General features: G+C 47.3%; 1 protein-coding gene and 1 pseudogene across 1 annotated transcript; one reads left to right on the top strand and one right to left on the bottom strand.

The window, feature by feature from the left end:
- MX2 (MX dynamin like GTPase 2) lies at positions 1 to 25,299 on the bottom strand (the record flags this gene model as incomplete). Its single annotated transcript, XM_019626038.1, has 13 exons — positions 25,287 to 25,299; positions 23,904 to 24,044; positions 17,563 to 17,777; positions 17,018 to 17,172; positions 14,906 to 15,044; positions 11,447 to 11,645; positions 7,555 to 7,633; positions 5,286 to 5,408; positions 4,835 to 4,976; positions 3,712 to 3,870; positions 3,206 to 3,282; positions 1,185 to 1,442; positions 1 to 216 (listed from the first exon to the last, which is right to left on the bottom strand). Coding segments are annotated over exons 2-13 (1,854 nt in total), but the record flags the coding sequence as incomplete, so codon positions are not given.
- On the top strand, positions 17,797 to 19,275 carry LOC109372658 (prostaglandin E synthase 3 pseudogene; annotated as a pseudogene).
- Positions 25,300 to 25,305: the final 6 nt, after the last annotated feature.

Raw genomic sequence — 25,305 nt, 5'->3', positions numbered from 1 at the left:
ATAGAGAGCGTGCCGCGCCTGCGTGAGCCGGTAAATTTTCTCCTTGAGGTATTGCCTCTTGTTGGCGGTCTCACTCTGCTCCTGAAGCAGCCAGGAATAGTGTTCCTTCTCCTGCAGAACCTGCATCATGGCTTTCGCCAAGGAGTCGCCATTCTCTTGGAGAATAAAATACTGAATTATGAATGGGATCTGGTTGGCAAGACGGTTGCTGGTTTCCTGGAAGAGGAGGTAAGAAGGCTTAGCTGGAGGGCTCTCGGCCCAAGGCCTGCAGCGTTGGGGTCTCGATGCATACGTGGTTGTCTTGCTAAGTCCTGGTGGTCCCATCCACCCCACTCCAGTGTTCAGTATCAAACCACTGGAAGGTGGTGTCTGGGCTGCCCAACCTTTACTACCCGGCTACTCCCTGTGGCACTGAGAGCCCCCTGGTACGCTAGCAATCCCATAGCACATTCTGGGCACCCCAGCCTTCCTAGGAGCTCCTCCCCCAGGCCTCCACTCCACCTCCCTATAGGGACCTTCTGGCCCTGTGATCCCCTGGCTCCCTTCTGGGACAGATTGGGACCTGCTTCAGCGCTGGCCTCGTGTTTTCTTCACAGGCAGGCCCAGTTTGCCTGGCAGCTGGACTCCACATCTGGGAAACTCTACTTTCTCTTCCGATTAAGAGAAGGCTTCAGGAGTTGGGCTTCTTTGCAGTTTAAAAGCTATTTTCCTTTCTGTGGGCCCTAATACTTTAGTTCATGGGTGGGGGGTTAGAAACCACGAAGTTGACTGGGTCCCAAAATCTAGGGAAAGGAATTTCCTTCCTGTTTTTGTGAAGCTGGTGAGGTTCAGGTGTTTTAAGAGCTGAGCGCCTTCTGAACACCAGGGAGAGCTACGTGACGACCAGTGGGTCAATGCTTGTATTTTGCTGTATTATGATAATAGTAATTTTGTGCTTCATGCACAACACAAAATATAAAGTACTTTGAAGAACTTGATTTGGGGCAAGTGAGTTGAAAGCGTTTTGATAGGGTTACTGTAAAATTATAAATGAGATAATACATGAGCACTTTATCAGGGAAGAAAGGGTTTAATACACAGTAGTGGTCCTCCCTTCTTCACTCAGCTAAGCGACTCTCAGTCAGGACACCCCACTCTCTGCCCGGCGCACGCCGCAGCGCGCGCACTTGGGCACCCACACTTACCGAGAAGTATGCATTCAGGTGTACCCCGATTTCAGTGATGGAGGAAACTGAAGACTCGTCATTTGAAACCGACGGTTTCATCATCACAGGGGTCTGAAGAGTCGTTTGGAGAGGGTTAAAGGCCTGTTCTCGGTATTTTCTCAGAACCGTGCTGTAAATCTGGTCTTGACAGTAAACCAGCTGCTCCATCCTGAACTGAAGGCGGATCAGATTTTCCGCTTTTTGCATTTGTCCCACTTTTATGTCTTCAATCTTGTTCTGGTTGGATAAGAGAGAGAAACACATCAATCACTGCTTTCCCCCCTCTTACTGTTTAAATAACTCAGGAAGTACTGCCAATACGTTGAACACAGGACGAAACATAAGTTTAGGTCAAACAAGGCCCGTTATTTCCACCAGGTGCCCACCTCACCCTTGGTGGCTGTCCTCACCAGTCCCATGTCATTACTATACTCCTGGCAAGTGCCAGTCCCACCGTGTCCCCACCCATCCTTTCTCTCTGCTCTGACATCCGTTCCTCCCACTCCACCGTCTTCCTGCTTCCTGTAGCTCAGTTTACAGTTTTACATCCATCTCTCCGGTCTCCCTAGTTGAAACCACACTTTCAAGAACGACTCGAGTGCCAATGTGCCAACAAACGCAGTGGGATAACAGCCTGATATTTGTTTCCCCGAAATCCTGTGACACCCACACCGTCAAAGGCACTCCGGGAAAGAAACGGATGACATAGTGGAGAAAAGTCACTTCTTGGCTTTTGAGTTTCAAACAGACTTTTGCACACTGAAGGCAGAGGCAGTGGTTTTAGAGAGCGTGAGCGAGTGTCTGAGTTTCTTCCTTTTTGGAGAGTATATGACAAACAGCAATGCAGGTGTCAAAACCATTCGCAGGTTTGGGGCTGGAGAGCAGAAATGGCTGGTGCATCACTTCCAAGAAGAATGACATGGGGAGGTGACAAAACCCCTGGCTCTGACGAGACTCAGGAACGGGCAGAGTACCATGGTGGAGGAGAGTGGCCTCGGTGAGCTCCAGGAGCCCCCGTGTGACACAGGATGCTATGCTGAGACTTCTTAGCTACCAGAGGATGGTACCAAGGGGTGGGGTCCTGGTGAGTGCTGGAGTGTCCTTGGCCCCAGGATAGTCTGTGTGTGCAGTGGAGTGCTTCTGCGCCCTGGCACAGCTGGTAAGAGCTCAGGAGAACCAGCCCTGCAGTCGGGAGCACGGGGGACCCAGGGGACCAACTGCTGAGGCCCGGGAAGGATGGCGTACATCTTGCAAGTTGCCAGCCTGGAGGCAATGAAGGACCAGGCATGTCACCCACCCCGTGGTACAGCACCCCAGGTCTCAGACGCAGCCCCTGGGAAAGTTGGAGAGCTCAGAAATGAGGTTTAGTTTTCCCCAACTGGCAAAGGAGGTGAGAGGAGAAATTCAGTTACGTTACGGGGGAAATGACAGACATTCTTTTCCTTGCTCACTTGAATGAGATTGTGGAATGAGACCCTGACCCACAGCACAGGCCTGAGCAGAGGAAGGTCTTTATCTAGAACCCACGTGGGAGCTGGAACACCCCTCTCTTCACTTTACTGAGTGAGGGGCTTAGGGGGAGTTGCTAAGTTGTTGAGTGGAAACCCACACAGCTGTGGCAATATTCTTAAGTCAGGCTTATAAAAATTTTGAAGGAGCACTAGCAGACAATCCTGTCCTTTGTGCTAGAAAAAGATCCAAAATACCAACCAGTGACTAGGGACAATCATATGTTCAGACGCTTCATGCCGAGCTATGGGAGACTGTGCAGGAGAGAGAACAAGGTCACGTTCAGTGTTTCGTGTTTCCCAGGAAGCGCTCACTAGCTCCTGAGCAGAAGCAAAACAGCAATGCTGCTGGAGTCGCCATCCCAGCACACCCGCAAATGTAACCTGGCCTCATATTTCCAAACAACAGTACATCCAGCTTTTTTCAAAGGTTCGACTTGCATCAATCAGCCAGTAGAACAGGTGACCAGCAAGTACATTGTGGGTACTTACCTGGGTTATTTGATTAAGGTTGTAAAATTCGTCAAAATGTTTTTTGGCTGTGTCAGCGAAATTTTGCCGGACAATTTCTGACCAAAGGAAAGACAAAACATCAGTAAAACGCAAGCAAAACTAAAATGGGTTAAAGACACAGACAAGAGAAATCATGAGACATGACCCTATTCGAAGGCCAAGCTCCCCAGATTTACAGACCACGAGAGAAGGAGGGGGTGCACATGATCCCAGGGAGACACAAAGGTCTCCGTCCCCACCCACCCTGAGCAGGCCCCATCAATCCCGTCCTCTCGTGGACTGTGTGTTCTCCCGGGCTTAGCACCTGACTACACCTTACACAGCTGCGTGGAGGGGAAGGTCTTGCCTTCCCTCTACCCCCCAAAATGGACAAAGATCTGCAGTCTGGGCTTGATCACGCCATCCCTGTCTCTCTCTGCAAGGCATGGAGACCCATGGAAGGTACTGGGAGGACTGTTTGAAAGGCACTCATGAGAGAAACTTACCAACAGTCGTCTGCAGCATGTTGAGTGCAGGGTCTACCAGATATTCCAGGTACTGCTGCACGATGGCCTCGAATGTCTTGTAGTTGACAAACCCCACCAGTTCTTTGCCGCGATACTGATTTTCATATTTTGAGACTGTTTCTTTAATAAGATTTGTAACTGCAACATAAAACACACCACCATGGCAAATTCTGATATTTCCACAGGCATTTTTTTGTCTTGCTTATCCCACTGTACCTGAAGGCAATGTTTCTAAGTGGAGCTCTTTTCATAGTAAAAAAATAAAATACATGGCCTGATAATGACTTTCAAGAAACAAAACCTAACTCTATAAAAGTGTATTTCAATTGAGTCATCACCCTGAGAGACAAGTTTAGTGTTTACAGGTGGTAGAAAAGAATCTGATTCGTTCAATGAAAATAGAGTTACATTTGTTTAGCGTTTACAGGTCTCTCAAGAATACAGTCAGACTACAGTTGGAGGAATCCTACCATGGAAGTGAATAGTGCTATTTGTATCAAGTGCCCAAATGAAGAAACATACAACACACATCCACGTGTGCACGTGTGCACACACACACATGGGCACACACATTCCTGGCATGTGGACTGGAGCAGAACGGAAGGGCAGAGCAAGGGGGTTCTTATCCAAGCCTTGGCCTCTGTGGTCTTGGGTTAGGGGTAAATGGAATTGTCTAGCCTCAAAACAAAGATGTGAGGGGTGACTGGTCAGCTCAGTTGGTTAGAGTGTGGTGCTGATAACACCAAGGTTGCTGGTTCGATCCCTGCATGGGCCACTGTGAGCTGCGCCCTCCTTAAAAGAGTCAACTATTTCATTGTAGCATGAAGGCCATGTGTAACCAAGGACCATGGCTGTTTCCCCACTAAAATTTAAAAAACTCAAAAAACAAAGACGTGAGAAGGTGGAATTGCTCTCTGTTGAGGGGATGCGGGCAATGCTGCATGCTGATAGCGGAAAGCAGAAAGCAGTCATGGGTGACAAAGGGGCCCGGGGTGTCTGGTGTGGGCGTGTTAGCTCTTTGCATGCTTTTGATGCGTGGGAAGTAGCTTCTGGTTTTGGGATACAAGACACTGCTTTTAGGGGCAGCCTAAACTTGACTTACCTTTTTTGGTATTGGCTTCAAGTACGCATATCCAGTTTTTAAACTCCTCTCTGAGTTTGTTGTATAAGCGGGTCTCCTTTTCCTTTACTATTTCTTCTCCTTGTACTAACTTTTCAATGTCCCGATTAAACGCTTTAATTTTCTGAAAATGAGATGAAGTCATCAATATGTGCTGCCATCACATTGAAGAGCCAGGACCTGGGGGAGCAGCATGTGGTGTTGGGGGCTGGGGACTGCAAGGAGGTCAGATCACCCACCCAACCAGCTCCTCTCCCAGGTGAGACAACAGAGGGCAGAACAGGGCTCCCAGCAGGACGCAGGTGTGGGAGCACAGAGGTCCACCTCGGACGGGCTGGGCCAGCAGGAAGCATGCGGCCACCTAAAGGGATCTGGTACCGGACAGGCCAGTTTCTGTGCCTGAGTGTCGGGTGGAGTCCCCGGAAATCCTCACCTCAATCAGAAAGAACATCTTATCGGTATCACTGCTGGGGATGTTCTCCCCACACTGGCGCAGCTCCTCCGTCGCAATCTGGTGGCTCTCCCTGATTTGATTCTCTAACAACGGGAGCGATTTCTAAACAAAACGATAGCAAGCAATGAAACCCTACAGCTTGGATTAGCTGACGGGTGTCTTGGGTATGGGGGCAGAACTCCATTTGAAAGCATTTGAGATGATGCAGAGTTTCTATTATTGTGGGAAGCCTGTTGAGATGAAGGCCTGTCAAGGAGCCCAAGGCGGGCTTGGCAGGCAGCAGGGGTGCTGCAGTGTGAATGTCCGGTGCAGAACTCTGCAGTTCTGTTATGCAAGGGGCGTGTGGAGGCCAGCGTTTGTTTTCATTTGCTCTGGCTCTGTGCTTTGTATTTCGAGAATAAGTACGCTTGAATACGGTGTAAGCTTTCGTTGGTAACATGTTCTGTTGGTGATTGGGTTATAAACTGATAAATGGTGCTTTGGTAAGGGGTATGTCTTGGGTGTTGGTGTCAGGCTGGTCACAGTCATAACCAATTAAGGATGCTGATGACGAAGAGAAGAAAGGATGGCACCCTGGAGGGGTGTCTTGGGGCCAAGCGTCGTACCAGGCCCTCCACATCTTAGTTAAGCCCACACTGCAGTAAAGCACATGGCTTTATTGCCTCCATTTTTATAAGTTAGGAACCTAAGACTCAGAGGGGCAAACTGATGTCATCGCTGCGTTAGTAAGAGGCAGGTTCCAACTCATACGCTGATCACCACTTCCAAAGCCTGCGCAGGTGATCACTGCAGGTAAGGACACCTGAGTGAGTAGGAGCCCCCATTTCTGCTTTGGTGCACGAGGTCACTGTAGCCAGCTGGGCAGGATGAGTTCATTGGGATTTAGAGGCCGCTTTGCCAAGGCTACAGAAAAGACGATAAATGTGGGTGATAAGGGCCGGCCGAGTGGCTCAGTCGGTTAAGAGCTCACTCAAGAGTGCGAGCTCTGAGCAACAGGGTTGCCAGTTCGATTCCCCGCCCGAGCTGAGCTGCTAACAGGTGGCAGGATGGCTCAGCTAGGAAAAAAAAAAAAAAAGTGGGTGACAGTAGGAAGTTAATAAAGTCTCACAAGCTCTTTTTTTTGGGATAGTTTGTATCTATAGGCAGAAATGTACTAAATTTTTTGATATTTCAAATTATAATGATCATAACTGAGTCTTGATACAAATTTTAAAAATTAAAAATAGTGTATATTTTAATTCAAATTTTAATGTAAAATATTTAAATGTTGAGGAATATGTTATCAAAAAAGTTATCGAAAGGCAACATCTTTTTGCAAAAAAAAGATATTTTTCTCAGTTAGACAAGGTTTTGTCTTTCGGAGCCCTCTTCTGCACAACGCAGGTAATGCCACTACAATCCGTGCTTCTCAAAGTGTGTTCCCTGGATCACCTGGGAGCTTACAAGTGCAAATTCATGGGCCCCGCACTACACCTACTGACTCCGAAACTCTGGGCTGAGGCCCAAAAATATGAGTTTTAACAAAATTTCCAGGTGATTCTTTTGTGCATTATGGCTTCAGAACCACTGCCTCCTTCCAACCGAGTATTATTTGAGTATGTGTTTCCTGGCTCAAAAGAATATCATTGCTTTTGTCTGACACGTAATTTAGCAGGGACTGGAACCCAGGCCCTGGGATCGTACTGGCTCTAAGGGTTAACCCTTCAGTCTTGCCATGTTGTTCAACCTCATGTACAAAGGTTCAGGCAAGCCCTACAAATACTCTACTTCTCCATAAGTATTAAGCCACACTTCTCCCATCTTTGATGACATCACAAGATGTTTGTCTGCAGTTGCCCATTTTTGAGAATCACTGAAACACTGAAAACATGTGTTTCTTACAAGTTTGAGGCTGGGAAAATGTCTTTTATACTGTGAAGTATTAACAACCCATTGCGAGAAAGAAAAATTTGCTAACTTGGTGTCCATTCCTTTTTTACACTGCTAAACTGGTGTGATAGTTTCCCTCCTCCTTTTTGCTTCCCCAGATAGATTGCTCCAACTTTTCATTTCAACATGGTGCGGCTGTTCCTTTCCTATGTCAGATGCTCCCCTGTGAGCCTCTGACCACGAGCAATTTGCTTTTCAGGAGGGCTTGTTTGTTTGCTTGTTTGGGCAGTTCTGTGGGGTGACTTAGCCAAGTGGAGACGGAGAGAAGGACTTGGGCGGGCTGCAATGTGTATAACTTGCAACCCAGGCCTTGACTCACGTTGATGTGTAGGATGAGCTCATGGGTGAGTCTTTCAGCCAGACGGGGTACTGTGGCCTTCCCTTCGTCCAGGAGGGCTCTGAAACAAGACAGCACACATGAATTCAGGACGGGCCCATCGGGTCCTTTTCCCAGTATTGGCTCTGGGAGTGAGTAGGTGAGCTCGGCTTCCCCGAAGTGACACCTGCCATTAGAGAACCCTGGTGGTGCCTGAGAAAGACAGTCACTCATTGTGAGGTGAGCCTAGACCTAGGCAAACATGGTGCTACAAAGGTTACGTGCCTTTTTCCTATCATCTCAAACAAACTCATGAAGTAATTCGTATTTTTATCTACAGGAAAACAAAACAAACCTAACTTCCCTGAGGTTTATTGATTTGTTCAAACTAGTATTTTATTTCTGGTGAGAAATACTTATTCCCGAACAGCCAAATCTACCTCGAGAAAGAAGAACAAAGCTGGAGGCATCACACTTCCTGATTTCAAAGTATATTATAAAGCTATAGTTTCTTATTACAAAACAGCATAGTGCTAATATGAAGATGGACCAGTACAAGATAGAGAGCCCTGAAATAAATCCATGCAGATACAGTCAACCCATCTTCAAAAACAGTGCCAAGAATACACAATGGGGAAAGGGTAATCTCTTCAACCAGTGATGCTGCGAGAGCTGTATACCCCTTGCAAAAGAATAATACTGGACCCTGATCTCACACCATACACAAAAGTCAACTGAAAATTGATTGAAGGCTTAAACTTAAGTAAGACCTGAAACTGCTAAACTCCTAGAAAAAAAACACAGGGAAAAATCTTCACGATATTGGTCTCAAATGATTTCATGAATATGACACCAAAAACACAGACAAGAAAAGAAAAAACAGACTAAAGTGGGACGACATCAAACTGAAAAGCTCTTGCACAGCAAAGAAACCAATCAGCGGAGGAAAGGGCAACCTATAGAATGAGAGAAAATATTTTCAAGTGCTATATCTCCTAAGGGGTTCATTTTCAAAATACAGAAGGAACTCCTACAACTCAATAGCAAAACAAACAAACAAACCCCAAAACTAATAACCTTATTAAAAAATGGGCTAAAGACTTGGACAGAGATTTCTTCAAAGAAGACATACAAATGGCCAACAGGTACAGAGAAAGACGCTCAGTGTCACTAATCACCAGGGAAATGCAAGTCAAAACCACAATGGGATATCACTTCACATCTGCTAGGATGGATATTATGTATTAAAAAAAAAGACAAGTGCTGGTGAGTACGCGGAGAAACGAGAACCCTCGTGCATTGTTGGTGTGAATGCAGAGTGGTACAGCCTCTATGGAAAACAGTACGGAGGTTCCTCAAAAATTTTAAAACAGAGCTACCTTATGACCCAGCAATTGCACTCCTGGGTATCTATCCAAAAGAAAATGAAACCAGTCTCTCAAAGAGATATTCGCACTCCCACAGCCATTGCAGCGTTATTCACAAGAGCCAAGGTATGGAAAGAACTTCTCTACATGCCCATGGGCGGATGAACGGGCAAAAAATAGGTGGTATATACATACTGTCAAAATTTCAGAAAAAAACAGAAGTAAAAACCAACGAATCACTGAAGCATAGTAATCAGCAAAAGTTGATTGTGTACACATGCAAAAAGGCGGCTGCAAACCAGGAACACTCAAACCAAAACGTGGACTGAGGCTCGGGGCTATGTTGTTATAAAGCAGCGTCTATAGCGAGAAACCGGCGACCATTCTTCACCATGATGGGTTAGAATATTAGAATTTTCTTACATATACAAAAAAATTGGTCAGTGGTTACATAATACCAGTTTTAGGGGACAATTTAAGTTTCACTTGTGACTTTCAAAAGCAATAGCAGGGGGGTGGCACTCACTTCTCGTGCAAAATAAACTAAATTAAGCTTTGCTTGTACGACTAAACTGTTTTTGTCTGTTCAGGAAATTTCCAAGTCTGGTCTCCATTTGTGTTTGATTTTAACAGTGCAATGGAATATGAGTCAGCCTTTAAAAAGAAGGAAATTCTGTAATATGTGACCACATGAACGAGCCTTGAGAATGAATACTATGCTACGTGCCAGGAGCCAGTCACAGGACAAATGCTGCACGACTCCACTTCATAAGATATTACTAAAATAGTCAAACACACAGTCTGAGAGAGGAATGGGGGTTGCGAATGTTGGGGGCCAGGGGGAATGGGGAGATGTTAACCAATGGACATAGAGCTCCAGTTACGTGAGATGAGTGAATTCTAGAGACGAGCTGAACAGCACAGAGCCTGGAGTTAGCAGAACCGTGTGGCGCCCTTAGGATTCTGTGAAGAGGGGAGACCTCATATTAAGTGTTCTTACCACAGTAAAATTATAGGTAAAAAAATGTTTACATGGAGCTTACTAAGGGCCAGGCACCATTCCAAGGTCTTCACAAATATTAACCTATTTAATTGCTGAACACCCGATGTTAGAGAGAGAAAGGCAGAGCACAGAGAGGTCAAGTAGCTTACCCAGGGCCACCTGCCAGGCAGCCTGGCTGCAGATGGTTTGTTGTCGACACAAACTCAGGAAGCACCCCCAACTGCATCCCCATAGGATCGCTTTTCCAGTGCTGCTCGGAGCGCCTCTGTGCAAGGGCTGAGTTCCAGCACGTGGGCACTCGAGGGTTTCAACTTAGATGCTCGCTGATAAAGCACAGCAACACACGTTCTCATCCGAGACTTCGCTTTGCCCAAAGTCTTGAGCCATGGTTTTCAAAATGTGGTCCCTGCACCAGCAGCATCAGCCTCAACCGGAAACTGGATAGAAACGCAAATTCTTGGCCCCCACCCCAAACCTTGGAAACTCTGGGACAGGGTACCAGCTGGGTTTTAAGGAACTCTTCATTCTGCTAGCCCAGGGCTGAGAACTGTGGGTGTGAGTATTACAGAACCTTCTCTCTGCTCAGTGAGCGAGTTGCCCTCCCCTGGGACCCCCAACGCTATTGAAAATGATCTGTTTCTTCCATTCAGGGCAGGAGCAGAGAGGAAGAAGGAACCGGAGTGGTATTTCTGGAGTGCACCAGGACCTCTGTGTGTGTCACATTATTTAATCCGAAGCACTAGCCTATGAAGCAGTAGTAACACTCGCTGAGCAGATGAGAAAGCAAAAGCTAAGAGAGGCTGAGCCCTTTCCCAAGGGCACACAGTCAACCTGGTCTGCCCCAATTCTGGTGCCCACTGCATGTCTCCTCAAAGCAGGGGCGACCTCTGGGTCCCACTGCACTGCTCCCACATGGCTCAGGACCAACAAGTTCCTGAATTAGACGAAAGGGCAAAGTGCCCAATTCAATGGGAAAAAAAAAATCCCACTGTTTTGCAAATTGCAGTCTCCACAGGATAATTTATATGTAATATAAATTATTAAGGCTCTAAAGAGGTGGCAAGTGCCCTAAAAGCAGGTTGTAATGTTCAGCATCCCATTTGTGATGGTCAATATAGGTTTCCGGAATGTAGGAGGCCTATTTCTAGTCCTGTTTCCTTTCACTATTGAACTGACCTCATTATCCTTACCTATAAAAACGGGAAGACCCTGACCTGCCCTGTGTATGTCTTAGGATTTTGTGGGACTCCAACGAGAAACCAGGTGTAAACATTTTGGGAATCCAAAGTGCCCTACACTCTATGAAATGCCATGTTACAATTTTTAAGCAGCAGCATCATTCGAGTCCTGGGGGAAAAAATGGCTCATTTCAATAGGCCAATGAATTTAACACTAAAGCAGACAAGGATAGGTTATGCTACATTGTGTTATTTTTATATGCAACTTGGTTATCATCTTGGCCCTCCTGGTAAGTGGGGCTGTCTTCCGAGGAGGCCAGTTCTAGAGCTGTCCTCCAGAGTCTCACCTGAAATACGGATGTGTTTGAAAGAACGTCATTTCGTTCTTGGTCGCCTCTGCCAAGCTCAGCTTGTTCATGATTTCCTGCTGGCCGCGGCACTTCACAATCATGTAGCCTTTCTTGAGACGGTAGGTGAGGTTCTGGACCACATTCAGGACACCTTTTTCAGTGCCTTTGTCCACTAGGTCTGGTTTGGTCAGGATCCCTGTGAGATGATTGAAGAAGGGCAATGGAGAGATTTCCGGTCAAGATGGCGCAGTAGGCAAACCTGTGTTCCCCTCCTCTCAGGACCACATCAATTACAACCAAACTACAGAACTACCATCATTGAGAATCGCCTGAAGTCTAGCTGAACCGAAGTCCTACAACTAAGGACATACAGAAGAAGACACCTTGAGACTGAAAAGAAACCAAATATTGAAAAAAAAAAAAAAAAGAAGAGCAATGGAAATATCAGCTCTCTCCTCAAATGTATTTGAACCCGGCTAGGCTCCAGGATCCTTTTTTGGCTAGAACGGATGAAGCCTTCCACAGCCTGACTGCCCAGTGCCTGACGTCATTCACTCATTCCATCATTACCTCTCTTATTTGCTCACCTACCCACTCAGTTCACTAACTGCCTTGCATAATTTACCTAACAAATGTTTTCCGGGTGCCTGCTGTGTGCCAGACACCAGGGCAGCAGGCGTCATCACGGCTGACAGGCTCTATCACCATGCTTCTAAGAAGCTTACCTGGCACTTAGGCAGTTTTATTACCAAGAGATGTCATTGAGGAGAACCTCTTATGCTCCCTAAAAGGGTGGTAGTAAAAGCACAGACCCTCATGTTACTGACAGAGCCAAGACGCCCCCAAATCTACGTTGTACCTTCCCCCGGTAAAGGACAGGACCTTTCACTGTTTCTCTAGGGAGATAGCAGCCCAGAAAGCTCTTCCCGGGAATCAGTAATTATTTATGAAAGCCTAGATCACTGTACTTTATTCTGAGAAAAAGCTGTAAGATAATAAAAACCGAGGCTTGCTGTTACAATTGTGGCAAACCATTCAGTTTCCTTTTGTAAAAATTGTAGTAATATATACTCACGTGTGGAACAGCATAACTCAACTAATAAAAATATGATCTTCCCCTTCACTTCACCCTCCGTTACCCTGTTTTTAAAACTTATTCATTTTTTTAAAATTGTGATAACATATACATAACGTAAAATGTACCATTGTAGCCATTTTTCAGAATACTTTAGTGGCATTAAGTATATTCTCATTGTCGTCACCATCACCACTGTCCATCACCAAGATCTGTTTCACCTTGCAAAACCGAAACTCTATGCCCACACATTAACTGTTCCTCTGTCCCCAGCCTGGGCAACCACTGCTCTGCTGTCTGTCTCTGTGAATTTAATCACTCTAGGAACCTCACACAAGTGGGATCACACAGCATTTGTCCTTCTGTGACTGGCTTATGTCACTCAGCTGAATGTCCTCCAGCTTCGTCCATGTCGTAGCAGGTGTTAGAAGGTCCTTCCTTTCTAAGGCTGAAGAACACTCCATTGTGTGTATAGATCACATTTTTTTTTAAATTGGGAAATTGGGGGGATGGGAACAGAGCTGGGGAATTGGGGGAAGGGGAACATCAAGTTGCTGTCCTTTTGTTCTTCAGTCTAGTTGTGGAGGACGTTGCTTCACTGGCCCAAGTTGGCACCATCATTGTGCTCTTCCCGGGAGAGACAGTCACCGGCTTCTGGACGGCCGCTCACTGCGGCTGCTGGCTGCTCACGGTAGCCCATGGCAACCCACTGCCACAGGGACTGCAGCCTACACTGTCACCGGCAACTCAGGGCTGCCCAGCTCCAGGTCGAGCTGTTGTTCAGCATCTTAGCTGTAGAGGGCAGTGTCACTGGCCCTCATATATGGGATCCAAACCGGGGCCCTCTGGCGTTCCAAGCCAGTTCTTAACCATCGCGCCACTCAGCTGGCCCTATAGATCACAGTTTGCTTATCCATTCATCTCTTGATAGACTCTTGGTTTGCTTTCACCTGGGCTGTTGTGAATAATTCTGCTATGAACATTTCCTTGTTAAACCCAGCACACTTTTATCTATTTCTATACTTGATCTAGCATACTGAATAGAATAGAAAATTTGCATTGATGTTATAATCTTGTTTTGGGTCTTACTGAGGTCTGGTTGTATATACTCTGTGACTATAGTACTTGGTTGTATTCATAATAAGAATGGCTAATAACTCGTGAGAACATTTGGTTATTTGAATCTATGGCTAATTAGAGGATAAGAAAACTGACTGTTAATAAGAAGTGTTCCTAAATTTCTGTAGAGGTATCAATAACCAAATAGATCTATGTAGCGGGCAGATGATATTAACTATTTTGGTCCCACTAAGATGTCCCCGATGACTTATGACTGTGAGAAGAGAAAGCGTTTGGACTTAGGATGACGAGCAATACAAAGCCTGAATTCTCTCCATGGCTCATTGTGTTGTGATGCCTACAGAAGTCAGTGTTCCTACCAGGCACACACATAGTGTGGCACACAGTAAAACCTCACACTTGAAGTGTATTCCCAATACTGATTTCTATCCTTACTGGACAACCAGGCAGTTGTTTGGATAGAAACGGAAAAGGCAATTCTAAACTGAGTATCCATTTAGTCGAAAGAAATAACTTCCATGTTTTCAGGAAGGTAAACTCATTGGGTAGGTGGAATGACTGGTGAAGTGATAATAAATAATGTTAAAAATAGAGCAGCTATCATTTGCCGAGAATACACTATGCACGCACAATATTTCTTCCTGTAACCCTCCCAACAACTCTAGCAGGTAGGTGTTACTGTTAGTACAATTTTACAGATGAGGAGAGTGAGCCTAGGAGAGGTTAAACATAAGGATACGAAGCCAGTAAGCGGTAAAACAAGGATTCAGACCTAGGCAGTCTGTGCTCTTAAACCAAGTCCACTATACTGTCTTCTAGGGTGACATTTTCTTAAAAAGAAATTTAAGACATCCCAGTTCCCCCAGAGAGTTCTGCCTGCATATCAATCCTGCAGACACCCGTGCGCCAGTGCTGGCCTGGTAGTGTTCACTGAGGCCTCAGGGAGGGCTCTTTCTGAACCAGGAGTCCTAAGAACTTACCTAGGGGATGGCTTAACTGATGGGCCACTTTCTCCTTTCTGGGCCATTGTGGGGGAGCAAACAAGGCAGCTCTCGTCCCCCACCCAGGGTTGTTCATGGATGCAAATGAGGGACGAGAGGATGGAGGGTGAAGAACCAAATTCCAGGGATGCATCAAACCCTGACTGTGAGTGAATGCACCGAGCCCATGGGGCTTCTGTGGGCATAGCCCTTGGATCTCATATAAGATGCAGGCGTCCCTCATAGTGGCCCTAAGTCCACAACCTGCCAGGACCTCCCCCTCCCTTCCTGTCCTCTGGAAGCTTGGTTCCCTCTTCTTACCTATGGTCCTGTCTCCTTCGGGGTCCACCTCATGGGCCATGCTCAGCGCCTCTGTGGTGGCGATGTCCACGTTGCAGGGGACCACCACCAAGTTGATCGTCTCTTGCCTCTGGATGTATTTCTTGATGAGTGCCTTGATCTGATTGATGCCAAAAATGACACAAAGGAAGAGGACATCTCTGGTCATCCAACAAACAACACAGCAAGACGAGTGTCATGGAAACCAATGTCGTCCCAGAGCTGACCCAGTTTTCACACTTCTGGCCTGTGGCATGGCCTGTCCCCTTCCTCTGGAATGCCTGTCCCACCTGCCCAGATTGAGCGATCTGTTGGCTTCCTGCTTATCATAATCTCAATGCCCATCACTGGTACGTGTCCTTTCCCGAAAACTCTGATTCCTATAGCCAGTGAGACTACTCCTCTCTCTCTAGATCGCGCTTGAGATGCTTCTGAAATTCTGCCTTCTGTCAGCGTCATTTGTGTGTGCTATACCTGCACCAGAAGCCCGCGGTGCTGGCTGGTGACCCCCAACATTATTGCAGACCCCAGCACAACGCCCCCAAGTAGCAGGCTCAGTGTCTGCTCCAAAAGTATCTGAATCAATAATATCACTATGCATGTTTATGTCTAATATTAAGGACTTTTCTGCACTTTGTTCTTGGAAGAGGTCTAGCTCATTCAAATTTGAGAAATCCAATAAAATTTCTTATTTGTAAGCAAAAGAGATGTGGGCAACATAGGCCTTTAACCACCGAATTTCAATAATATTTTCCCCCATGGGAGATACAAATAAATACAGACGAGGCTGTCATCTTGGGACATAGTTCCTTATAGTATTTTGGTACAATTCACATGCAATTTTGCTCATAAGCTGTCCCATCTAATTACATTAAGTCGTGCACAGAATACAATACTGCAAAGCCACAAAATAAGAAATTTGCATCACAAGTGATGCAATGAGCGCAAGGTACCATCATGTAAACAATTAAGCCCTGCGTATCCGTATTAAAGTAAAAATGGCCTGATTGAGTCTCTTTATATTTGTCATTTTATTTCTCTCTACCCCAGCCTCTTGCAGCCACGAACTATGGCATTTTGTCAGTTTTTCCCCCATCAAGTCCTCATCCTGCCAAGCAGTTTGCTGTTAAGGGAGCATCCTCTCCTTTGCCCACTCGAAGGGAGTGTTTAGCCTAAGGAGGCGTCGGAGAGACAGGAGAGTGTGTAATATGGTCAAAGCCAGGAAAGCAAAAAGTCAGCTAGCTATGATGCTGGTCAAGCAGTCAGTCAGTTGAGAGGAACCTTTGGACAAAGGTGAGTGGTCACTAGGCATTTGTTTTTAGAGTAAATCTACTTTGGGTGAATAGCAAGGGAGTTTTATAATACGTATAAAGTCTTTTTAAATTACTTTTTAAATAAATTCCTATTTTTCCTCCCCCGTTCTTTTCTTAGGGGTCCTGGATTCCTTTTTTAGTGTTGTTTATAACAGAGTCAAGTTAGAAGCGACATAACTGGCTAACCAAAAATGGTCGGACATGATTCCATCAGCTTAGTAATTATGATTAGTTACCAGGTAGCACGTGCCAGGTACACACAGGAAATGGCGTGTGGGCTGCGTGCCCTGCGGTGCTGGGTTGGGACAGAACAATGCCCTTCGTGGTCTAGCTTGTTAACTTCAATAAGAGAACACATTCCCTTTGTAATAATTTAAGCAGGAATTTCATAAAGACAAGGAAAGAGGGATGAAATTTGGGGCAGGGTATTTTTGTTGCTGAAACTGGCAGATTTCATGGAAAAATCCAAACCTCTGGCTTCTTTTGAATATCAGGACAGCTGATAACACCGGGCCCACATTCCCACACGACAATGTCAGGCACAGCGTAAGCTGTCCATGCACCTCCAGTCCCACTGAGTCAGCTTCTGTTTCCATGACCTGCCAGGGTCTGGGCAGATCCTGAGTAGGAGGCCCCTGCCCTGGACGGTCCTACCCCAGTCTGCTCCCCAACCACTCAGAGGTTTGGGGAGATGAACCAGTGTCCTCAGGACAGCCATCAGAGGCCTTAGAAGTCGCCCCAAGTTCAGTGTAGCCCATTGCCAAGCTCCAGAAAGGCTCACCTGCAGCCCAATATCCGGGGGCTGGTTCCCCACGGCCACCCTGGCAATGCCAGGGAGATCAATGAGCGTCAGGTCCGGGACCTCAGCAGAGGTGATCTCCAGAGTGATGAGCTCGTGGCTAATGCCAATCCCAGTCCCAGCGATGATGTTTTGGGCTGCAGAGGCCAAGACAGGAGAAACCCAGAGTCCATATTAATGACCCATCTGAGAAAAAGCAGTTGTGCTTAACAGTAACTGCTTATTTTCAGAGTACAGGAGCTTCCAGAGTCCCTGGTGCTCAGACAACCTTTCACAGAAGCCTGCAGAGTGATAGCTGAGGCCCCTCAGGTGGCTGTGTAATACAGGGTTAGCAAGTACACACGAGGTCTGGCAATGGAGTTCGCAAACTCATCCTAGAAAAAGGGCTACATACTTCATTGCGGAATGGTCACCTTCGAAATACTTCCCTTGGGAAGCTATGAACCGATGCCAGCACCTAGTCCACCCTTCAGAGCAATTTTGGAACTCTTTTTCTGGAATGGCCATCAGAGCTGTCATCGAATTACCCTTGATGTCCTGAATGTCATCAAAATGTCTTCCTTTCCGCTGCTGCGTCACCAGCCGCCGCCCGGCCTCACCAACCCTCGCTCGCACGCACATACGTTCATTCTCCGTCCTCGCGTCCCTTTTCCTACACTTTCCTCTTCTCTCCGACCGGAGGAGCCGCTCTCTCCGCGCGGTGCATTCTGGGGACCCAGGTAGAGCCCGCCGCCGCCGTCGTCTGAGAGAAGCGAGAAGAGGCCGCACCGAGAAAACGCCGGAGTCGCCACCAAAGAGGAGTCGACTGCTCAGCAGCTGCCACCGGAGAGGCCCGCCCACCCGTTCACCCGTCCCCCTGCCCCGTTCACGATGCAGCCTGCTTCTGCAAAGTGGTACGAAGGGACTATGTCTTCATTGAATTTTGTGTTGAAGACAGTAAAGATGTTAATGTAAATTTTGAAAAATCCAAACTTACATTCATACATTCAGTTGTCTTGGAGGAAGTGATAATTTTAAACATTTAAATGAAATTGATCTTTTTCACTGTATTGATCCAAATGATTCCAAGCATAAAAGAACGGATAGATCAATTTTATGTTGTTTACGAAAAGGAGAATCTGGCCACTCATGGCCAAGGTTAACAAAAGAAAGGGCAAAGCTTAATTGGCTTAGTGTGGACTTCAATAATTGGAAAGACTGGGAAGATGATTCAGATGAGGACATGTCCAATTTTGATCGTTTCTCTGAGATGATGAACAACATGGGTGGTGATGAGGATGTAGATTTACCAGAAGTAGATGGAGCAGATGATGATTCACAAGACAGTGATGATGAAAAAATGCCAGACCTGGAGTAAGGAATGTCGTCACCGAATTGTAAGAAAGAAAAATAACTTCTCTGCAAGATTTCAGAATTGAGAGAATTCCTGAATTGATAGCTCTAAAGGCAAATTCTGTATTTGCCTCCTTTAACCCATTTTTTCAACCTGTTTGTTTTCTTAAAGGCTTCACTAAGGGTTGATATGTACCATTGTATGGGGCAATTTTAAGTCAGCTAAGGCAATAACCTTATGCATGAACATTTCCCAGACTTCCATGACACTGTTGAGGTCATAGGCAATTGATACAGCAGTTGTGATAAATAAAAACATTTCACCTGAGTCTCCTTTACTTCATAACATAGATACTGACATAATAGGAAGCTCTTGGCTTATGAAAGGGAACTTAAGTTTTCGGTTTTAGAACATGGACTCAAACTGGCTGAAACAAATTGGTTGATACCTTAAACTGGTAACCTGTTGTTCCTCTGATATATTCTTCAGGATTGTTCCACTAAAGTTTTATTTTTTCAAAAAATTTACTTCACATTGTACATAAGTGATCACTTGTCAGTGTTCCAGATGTATCTTAGCTAAAACTAGTGAATGCCCTAACTTAGATGGTTTTTGAAGCCTGTACATTTGGTATTGTTTGACCCTTAAACTTTTACATCTCTTAGCATGGAGGACAAAGAAAGGCTGTACATTGTTGCTTGAGAGTCTGTACATTTAGACCAAATTTATATTTGCACTGTCAGTATGGCAAATGAATGAAAAAAATGTTAATACACTATTGGGTTTTTTATTTTTTTGATTCAGCTTGTACCAGGCTGAGAACCTCAATTTATGTTCATGACAGTGGGAATTTTTTTTTAATGTCTACATTCTTTCTAATAAACTGTTGGAAGACTTAAAAAAAAAATGTCTTCCTTTCGATATTTCCTTTATCGTCAGGTAAAGAAAGAAGTCATTGGGGGGCACATCAGGTGAGTAGGGAGGGTGTTCCAATACAGTGATTTGTTTACTGGCTAAAAACTCCCTCACAGACAGTGTCGTGAGAGCTGGTGGATTGTCGTGATGCAAGAGCCATGAATTGTTGGTGAAAAGTTCAGGTCGTGTAACTTTTTCACGCAGCCTTTTCAGCACTTCCAAATAGGAAACTTGGTTAACTGTTTGTCCAGTTGGTATAAATTCATAATGAATAATCCCTCTGCTATCAAAAAAAGGGTAGCAACATCATTGCAACAGGTTTGCGGACTTAATTGTCAGAACTTGTATACTCTCAAAAAGACTAGAGGAAAATATACCGATATATTCACATTGGGATTGCGGATGGGCTCTGTTCTCTTTCTTTATGTTTTTGAACATTTTCCAGTGGGTGTTGCGATAGTTTTAAAATATGCTCACAAATGTTTCAACACTCCCTCTCCCAACCCCCCACAAAAGGTGGAAATTTGAGTTGGGGCTGGACACAGGGACGGATTTGTGTTTAAAGAACACAGAGGGTGTCAAAAAAATGTATACACGTTTAAGAAAGGAAACAACTGTATTAAAATTGTAATACAATGAATGACACTAGCATTCATTTGTTAACACCATCTTTTGAGAGAACGTCATACTACACATTGCTACTGTAATTCAATTCAACTTTGAAAGGTAATACATAGATAACATCTCTGAGAACGTGTACATTTTTTTGACACCCCTAGTAGATATGGTGGTGTCAACTGTAACTGAAATAAATAAATAAATAAATAAATAAATAAATAAATAAATAAATAATACAAAGAATAGATATGGTGGAAGTGACCGTGTAACTAGGTCCTAACAGGCATCACGGCTTGCTCCCGCTTTCTGTTGGATGGTTCCCTCTGGGAGAAGACACCTGCCCTGTCATAAGGATACCAAGTACCTATGGAGAGGCCTCTCTGCCAGTGGCCAGCCAGAACCTGTGGCCTCCTGGCAACGGCCCTGTGAGGGAGCAGCTCACCAGCCCCAGCAGAGCCTTTGGATGATGCAGCCCCAGCCGACCTCTCGACAGCAGCCTCATCTGAGAGCCTGAGCCAGAACCACCCAGCAGGTATCCAATTCCTGACCCCCACACAGTGTGAGAGAAGAAATGCTTGCGTTTCAAGCGGCTAAATTTTGGGGTAATTTTGTTATGTAAAAATAGATAACCAATAGAGGTACGTATTACTTTTAAAACTAGAATATATATATATATATATATATATATATATATATACACTGTACTTGTATGTATTTGCTCCAGTACAGTATTACAGTGTCTTCTGCCTTTTTGCGTCCAACTGTTTCACACACACAAAAAACACATACACACACACATAACACATACACATAAATGCACACGCTAACACACATGACAAACAGCACACACTCAATTCCACAGGTAGGTGTGTACATGGCATTGCAGCTGCCCCCTCCACTCGAGAACACCTAGTCAAAGCGCCTCTGCGTCTTCCTGTCTGTTGGGAACGAAGGCTAATCTAAAGTCCGGTGGTAAGTCTGGAGCTCAGCAGACCCCTGAGAGGGGACATGCTCCCACAGCCAACCAACCACCAGCCACCCAAGGTCTGCTGGAAGGATCACAGAGAAACTCAAGGGGGCAGGACCCCTTGGCTAAATAAGGACACATAAGCAAATGTGCCACGTCAATAACAGGTAGTGTCACCATTTAATACTATTTGTTATTTATCTTTGGTCACGAAATATTTTGCCGTCATCCTACGGTGCTGTCCTTGAAGGAAGGGAGCGGGAAAAGGAAGCAGCATTACTGAGAAGCAGAGGAGGAAGGAAAACTATTTCTTTCCTTATATTCTATTTCCTAGATACAGCCTTCAGAGAGGGTTTAAAGCACTTTTTTTGAGAACTATACACAATTTTTTACATGCTTAATATATACCCCGAACTCTACATATATAATACATAGTGATTTTATTATGATTATTTTGCACTGAGCACCCTGAATCATGTAACTGGTCCTGCTTTGATCAGGGTTTCTCAAAATTTAAGTGCATATGACTCATCAGGGGTCTGACTCAGCAGGTCTGGGCCGCGGCCGAGATTCTGCAGTTCCAACAAGCCCCAGGTGATATCACTGTGGCAGACCAGGAGCCACACCGAGAAGCCAGGAGCTGGAGGATCTGCTAGCATCTTGAAATGAACTGTCGCCCAGGATGGTTTAGGCGAGGGAAAGATAAGTAGGATATACGTGCCAAGGACAAGACAAGGACACAGACATCATCGTCACCAGCTCAGGGGAAACACGGAGACACAAGGTGATGCTCTCAGGGCCTCCCCAGTTACTCGCTTTGTCCCCCGGGGTATCCGTATCTCACCTTCCTTCCTCTCTCAGAATGTGCCTGTGGATGCTCCCTGGAATAGGAAGTCAGCCCTGGAAGGCCAGGGTTGGAAGGCCCTTCTCTCCAGCAGCCGTGCCTGGTGGTCGCTGAGTCCACACTTGCAACGCTGTAAGCTCCCTGGACAGTGCAACTTATTTGTGACCCATTCCGCCTGACGATGGCTTTGGGTCTGGGGAGGGGACACATCTGGACAGACTCCAAAGGTTTAGGTACAGGCCCCCTGGGGAGGTTGGAGGGCTGTGACCTCCAGGGGGCACTGACACTGTAAGTGACAGCAGTGCTTGAACCAGAGGCACTGAGGGCTCTCCACGGGCAGACCGCTGGGCCTCGGTCAGATGAGAAGAACGCTGGCATTTTTCTGGGGCACCAGCAATGAAACCTGTGGACAGCTACTATGCATGTCGTTCATATTCGGGGGACAGCCCTGATCTGAGGAAGGGCCCCAATGAGTTGCACAATCCTTCAGAGACAGGACCAGGGGCACGTTAAAAACCAGGGCTGCTTCTCTGTAAACTTCTCCTGCCTCAGTTACCATTTCACAGTCACGACTGAAGATATGACTTTCATTACTTTGTAGTGAAGCGTAACGTATGTACAGAACAGCGCTCTTTGTCGTACGTGTGTGGCTCGGTGCTTTTCACAGGCTGAACACACACGTGTAACCAGCCCCTGGATCAAGAGACAGAACGTGGCCAGCCCCCAGGAGTCCCTCTTGCTCCAGCTGGTCATTAGCCCCCACCAAGAGTGACCACTCCCCTGACCCCAACCAGCACCTATTGCTTTTGCCCATTTTTGTACTTGATACTTGGTTGAGCCTAATGAATTTGATGATATAGGACCATTTTTGATACAAGAACAGCAATTTCATGTGGTCCCACCCAGTTATGAATGGAGTCGTAAACTAGTATATGTGCTGCCAAAGCTAGCGCTGGAGTCATAAATGATGTGCTCTCTCGTGTCTGGTTCTTCCACTCAACATGACAGCCCTACAAGTCACCTGTACCAGTACTTGGAGCAGGGGACCCTGAGCCCTTGCGACAGTGCCTTGAGCCAGTCTGCCGATGATGGACATCTCGGTCATGTCCAGTGTGGGCTCTCTCAATAGTGCCGCTCTGCACGTGCCGGAACCTGGCTTTTTGTGCACATCCTGGCTGGATGACACTGAGGAGTGGCATCTTGGAGCGTTATAGGGTGTGCACTCCTGCAGCTTTAGCAGATATTATAATGCCAGTTCTCAAAGTGGTTGCACCAACTCACACGCCCTTCAGCAGCGGACGGGAGTTCTGAGACGCTATTCTAAAGATGCCTTATGATGGGCTGCCCATTACACATCCTTCCCCAGAGCCTTTGTAGAGCAGGCACCCATGGTGTGAGGAGCTCTGCCGTGTGCTGAGCACACAGCCCCCCGGTCCTGCCCACAGAGCTCAGGGCTAGACAGTCAGGACAGGCGTCAACGAGGGCTGCGGGGCAGACAGCTGCCCAGACACAGCCGGGTGCAAGGGCCTGTGTCATTTCCAGGTAGGAACTCGCCAACTGGGGGTCTCAAGCAGCTGCTGTGTTCGGGGTGAACACTAGAATTGGGAACAGGGCTTCTCCATTTTGGAAGGGATCCCACGGGGTTCTCGGGGAGCTGAGCTCTCGAAGTCATGGAAAGGCCTTCCCCTCAGATGCTGAGCTGTTTACTGATATGAAGAGCCCGTCTCCCTGGAAGGGGTCATTCTTGCTGGCCTGGCTGAGACCCGTGCAAAAGTGGGAAAGAGAAGAAGCTACCCAGAGGGAAGTGCAGGCTGACGGGGGTGGGCAGTGACCACCAGGGGGCCCTCTGAGGGGTGCAGAAGTGGACTCCAGGAGGATGAAGGCTTTCAATCCTCTGTCATTACCTAACACCAACCTCAGGCTTTGGTAAGCTTTGTCCAAAGGCCCGGTGTTTGCTGTGTTTCCAGGAATGACAGGTGGGTGGGGTCTGTGTTGGGGCGGCCGGCCACCTGAGGTTAGAGCAGCAGTGCCTCAGGAATGTGGGGACACTTCCCAACCCCAACGAAAGAATAGGAGCTAAGTGAGAGGCGGGGACAGGGCGGGGGGCATCGGCACGTGGAAGAGCCGGGAAGGGAGAGTGTGCTCCCCTGAGGAGCGCCCCAGCACGCGGCTGCAGAAATGGCGGCCCTACCTTTGTATATCTCCCTCTCCACCTGGGCGGGGTCTTGAAGCTGGAGGTCCACCGTCCGGTAGCTGATCTTCCCCCTCCACGTGAACTCGCATTGCAGCTGTTTTTTTAGTTTCAACACCAGCGGACACCTGGTTACGATTCCTAAGAGAGAGTTTCCCAAACATCCTAAGTTTCCTTTAAAACAAAGGGTCGCAGATGCCTTGTCTCTTACCCCCACTTCCAAGGAGCTGCCCCAGTGTCCCCAGGGGCCTAGCCTGAAATTTCTATCCCTGTCTGGGCCCAGTCCAGGCCCCCCTCACTTACTCCCAGGCCCTAGAAACCCCTCAGGTGTTGGAGGTGGGACAGGTGGGAGAGGATAGATGGAAGCTCGAAGCGCTGAGGTTTGCCTGAGGGCCACCTGACCTTCCCAAGATGGGGGTGAGGGAAGGCAGCGAGAGCCTGGGGGAGAAACTGAACGGCCGAATTCTAAGGGTGCGGTTTGTGGAGGCACCTCGTGGGGAAGCAGGACCCCCCTCCCCCAATGTAGCTGGGGGCTCCCGTGGTGAAGCCCCTGTGCCTGCAGGGCAGGCAGGGAACGCTGCTCTCTTAAGGAGCACCATCTCCTCCCCCAGCCTGCGGACTTGCCCTGGGTCACACACCTGCCACTGGCATCTGCACCCTGTCACGCTCTCCCCAAAATGCTGCACCCAGGGCAGAGAAGAGGGGTGCCTGTCCCAGACTCTTAGTTTCATACATCAGGTTCCCGGGCTGATGGGGACCTCACAGGGCCCCCTGCAGTCAAGGACTAGGCTGCCCGTGGCCAGGTGGCAGCACAGGCTGGTCGCCTGGCATGGAGGCTGTCGTTGGGGTCTGTGCAGCTCTCTGGCATCCCTGCACCCTCCTCTGTGCCCGGGAGGCAGCCTCGTGGGATGACACCGGCGCCTCCCGGGTTCCAGGTGGGTTTGGCCCATGGGGCAGCGCTGGCAGGAGATGGAGCCCGGGAGGGGCTCAGACGAGCCTCCATCTACCCCCGTTGAAGACGTTATCTCTCTTTTATTTCCTTTATAATTATTAAGTTGCACATGCATAACAGCTTCTTTACGCACACACTTAACATTTTTTTAAAGAAAAGCATGTGTCTTAGCACTAGGGGGAGACGACCAGGTCCTGGGGTCTTGGCTGAGTCAGGCTCAGCGACGGCTAGCGTCACGTGAAAGTGGGCTTGGGAAGCTAGGGGCGTCGTGGGACGCCCAGACCTGAGCCCCCAGCCCCCCACCCAGAGCCGGTAGAGGCCGCCCTCCTGGGGGCCTTCCCAGAGGCATGTCTCTGACACCACTGGCTGCCCTTTGTGGCTCGTAGGCGGCCGGTCAGCCCCACAGGGTGAAGCTGGCCATCCATGCTTACCGCTGCCCCTGGGGAGGGC

Source organism: Hipposideros armiger, unplaced genomic scaffold (genome assembly GCF_001890085.2).
Source record: "Hipposideros armiger isolate ML-2016 unplaced genomic scaffold, ASM189008v1 scaffold_653, whole genome shotgun sequence".
Taxonomy (NCBI): Eukaryota; Metazoa; Chordata; class Mammalia; order Chiroptera; family Hipposideridae; genus Hipposideros; species Hipposideros armiger.
This window is presented reverse-complemented; position numbering and strand designations above follow the sequence as displayed.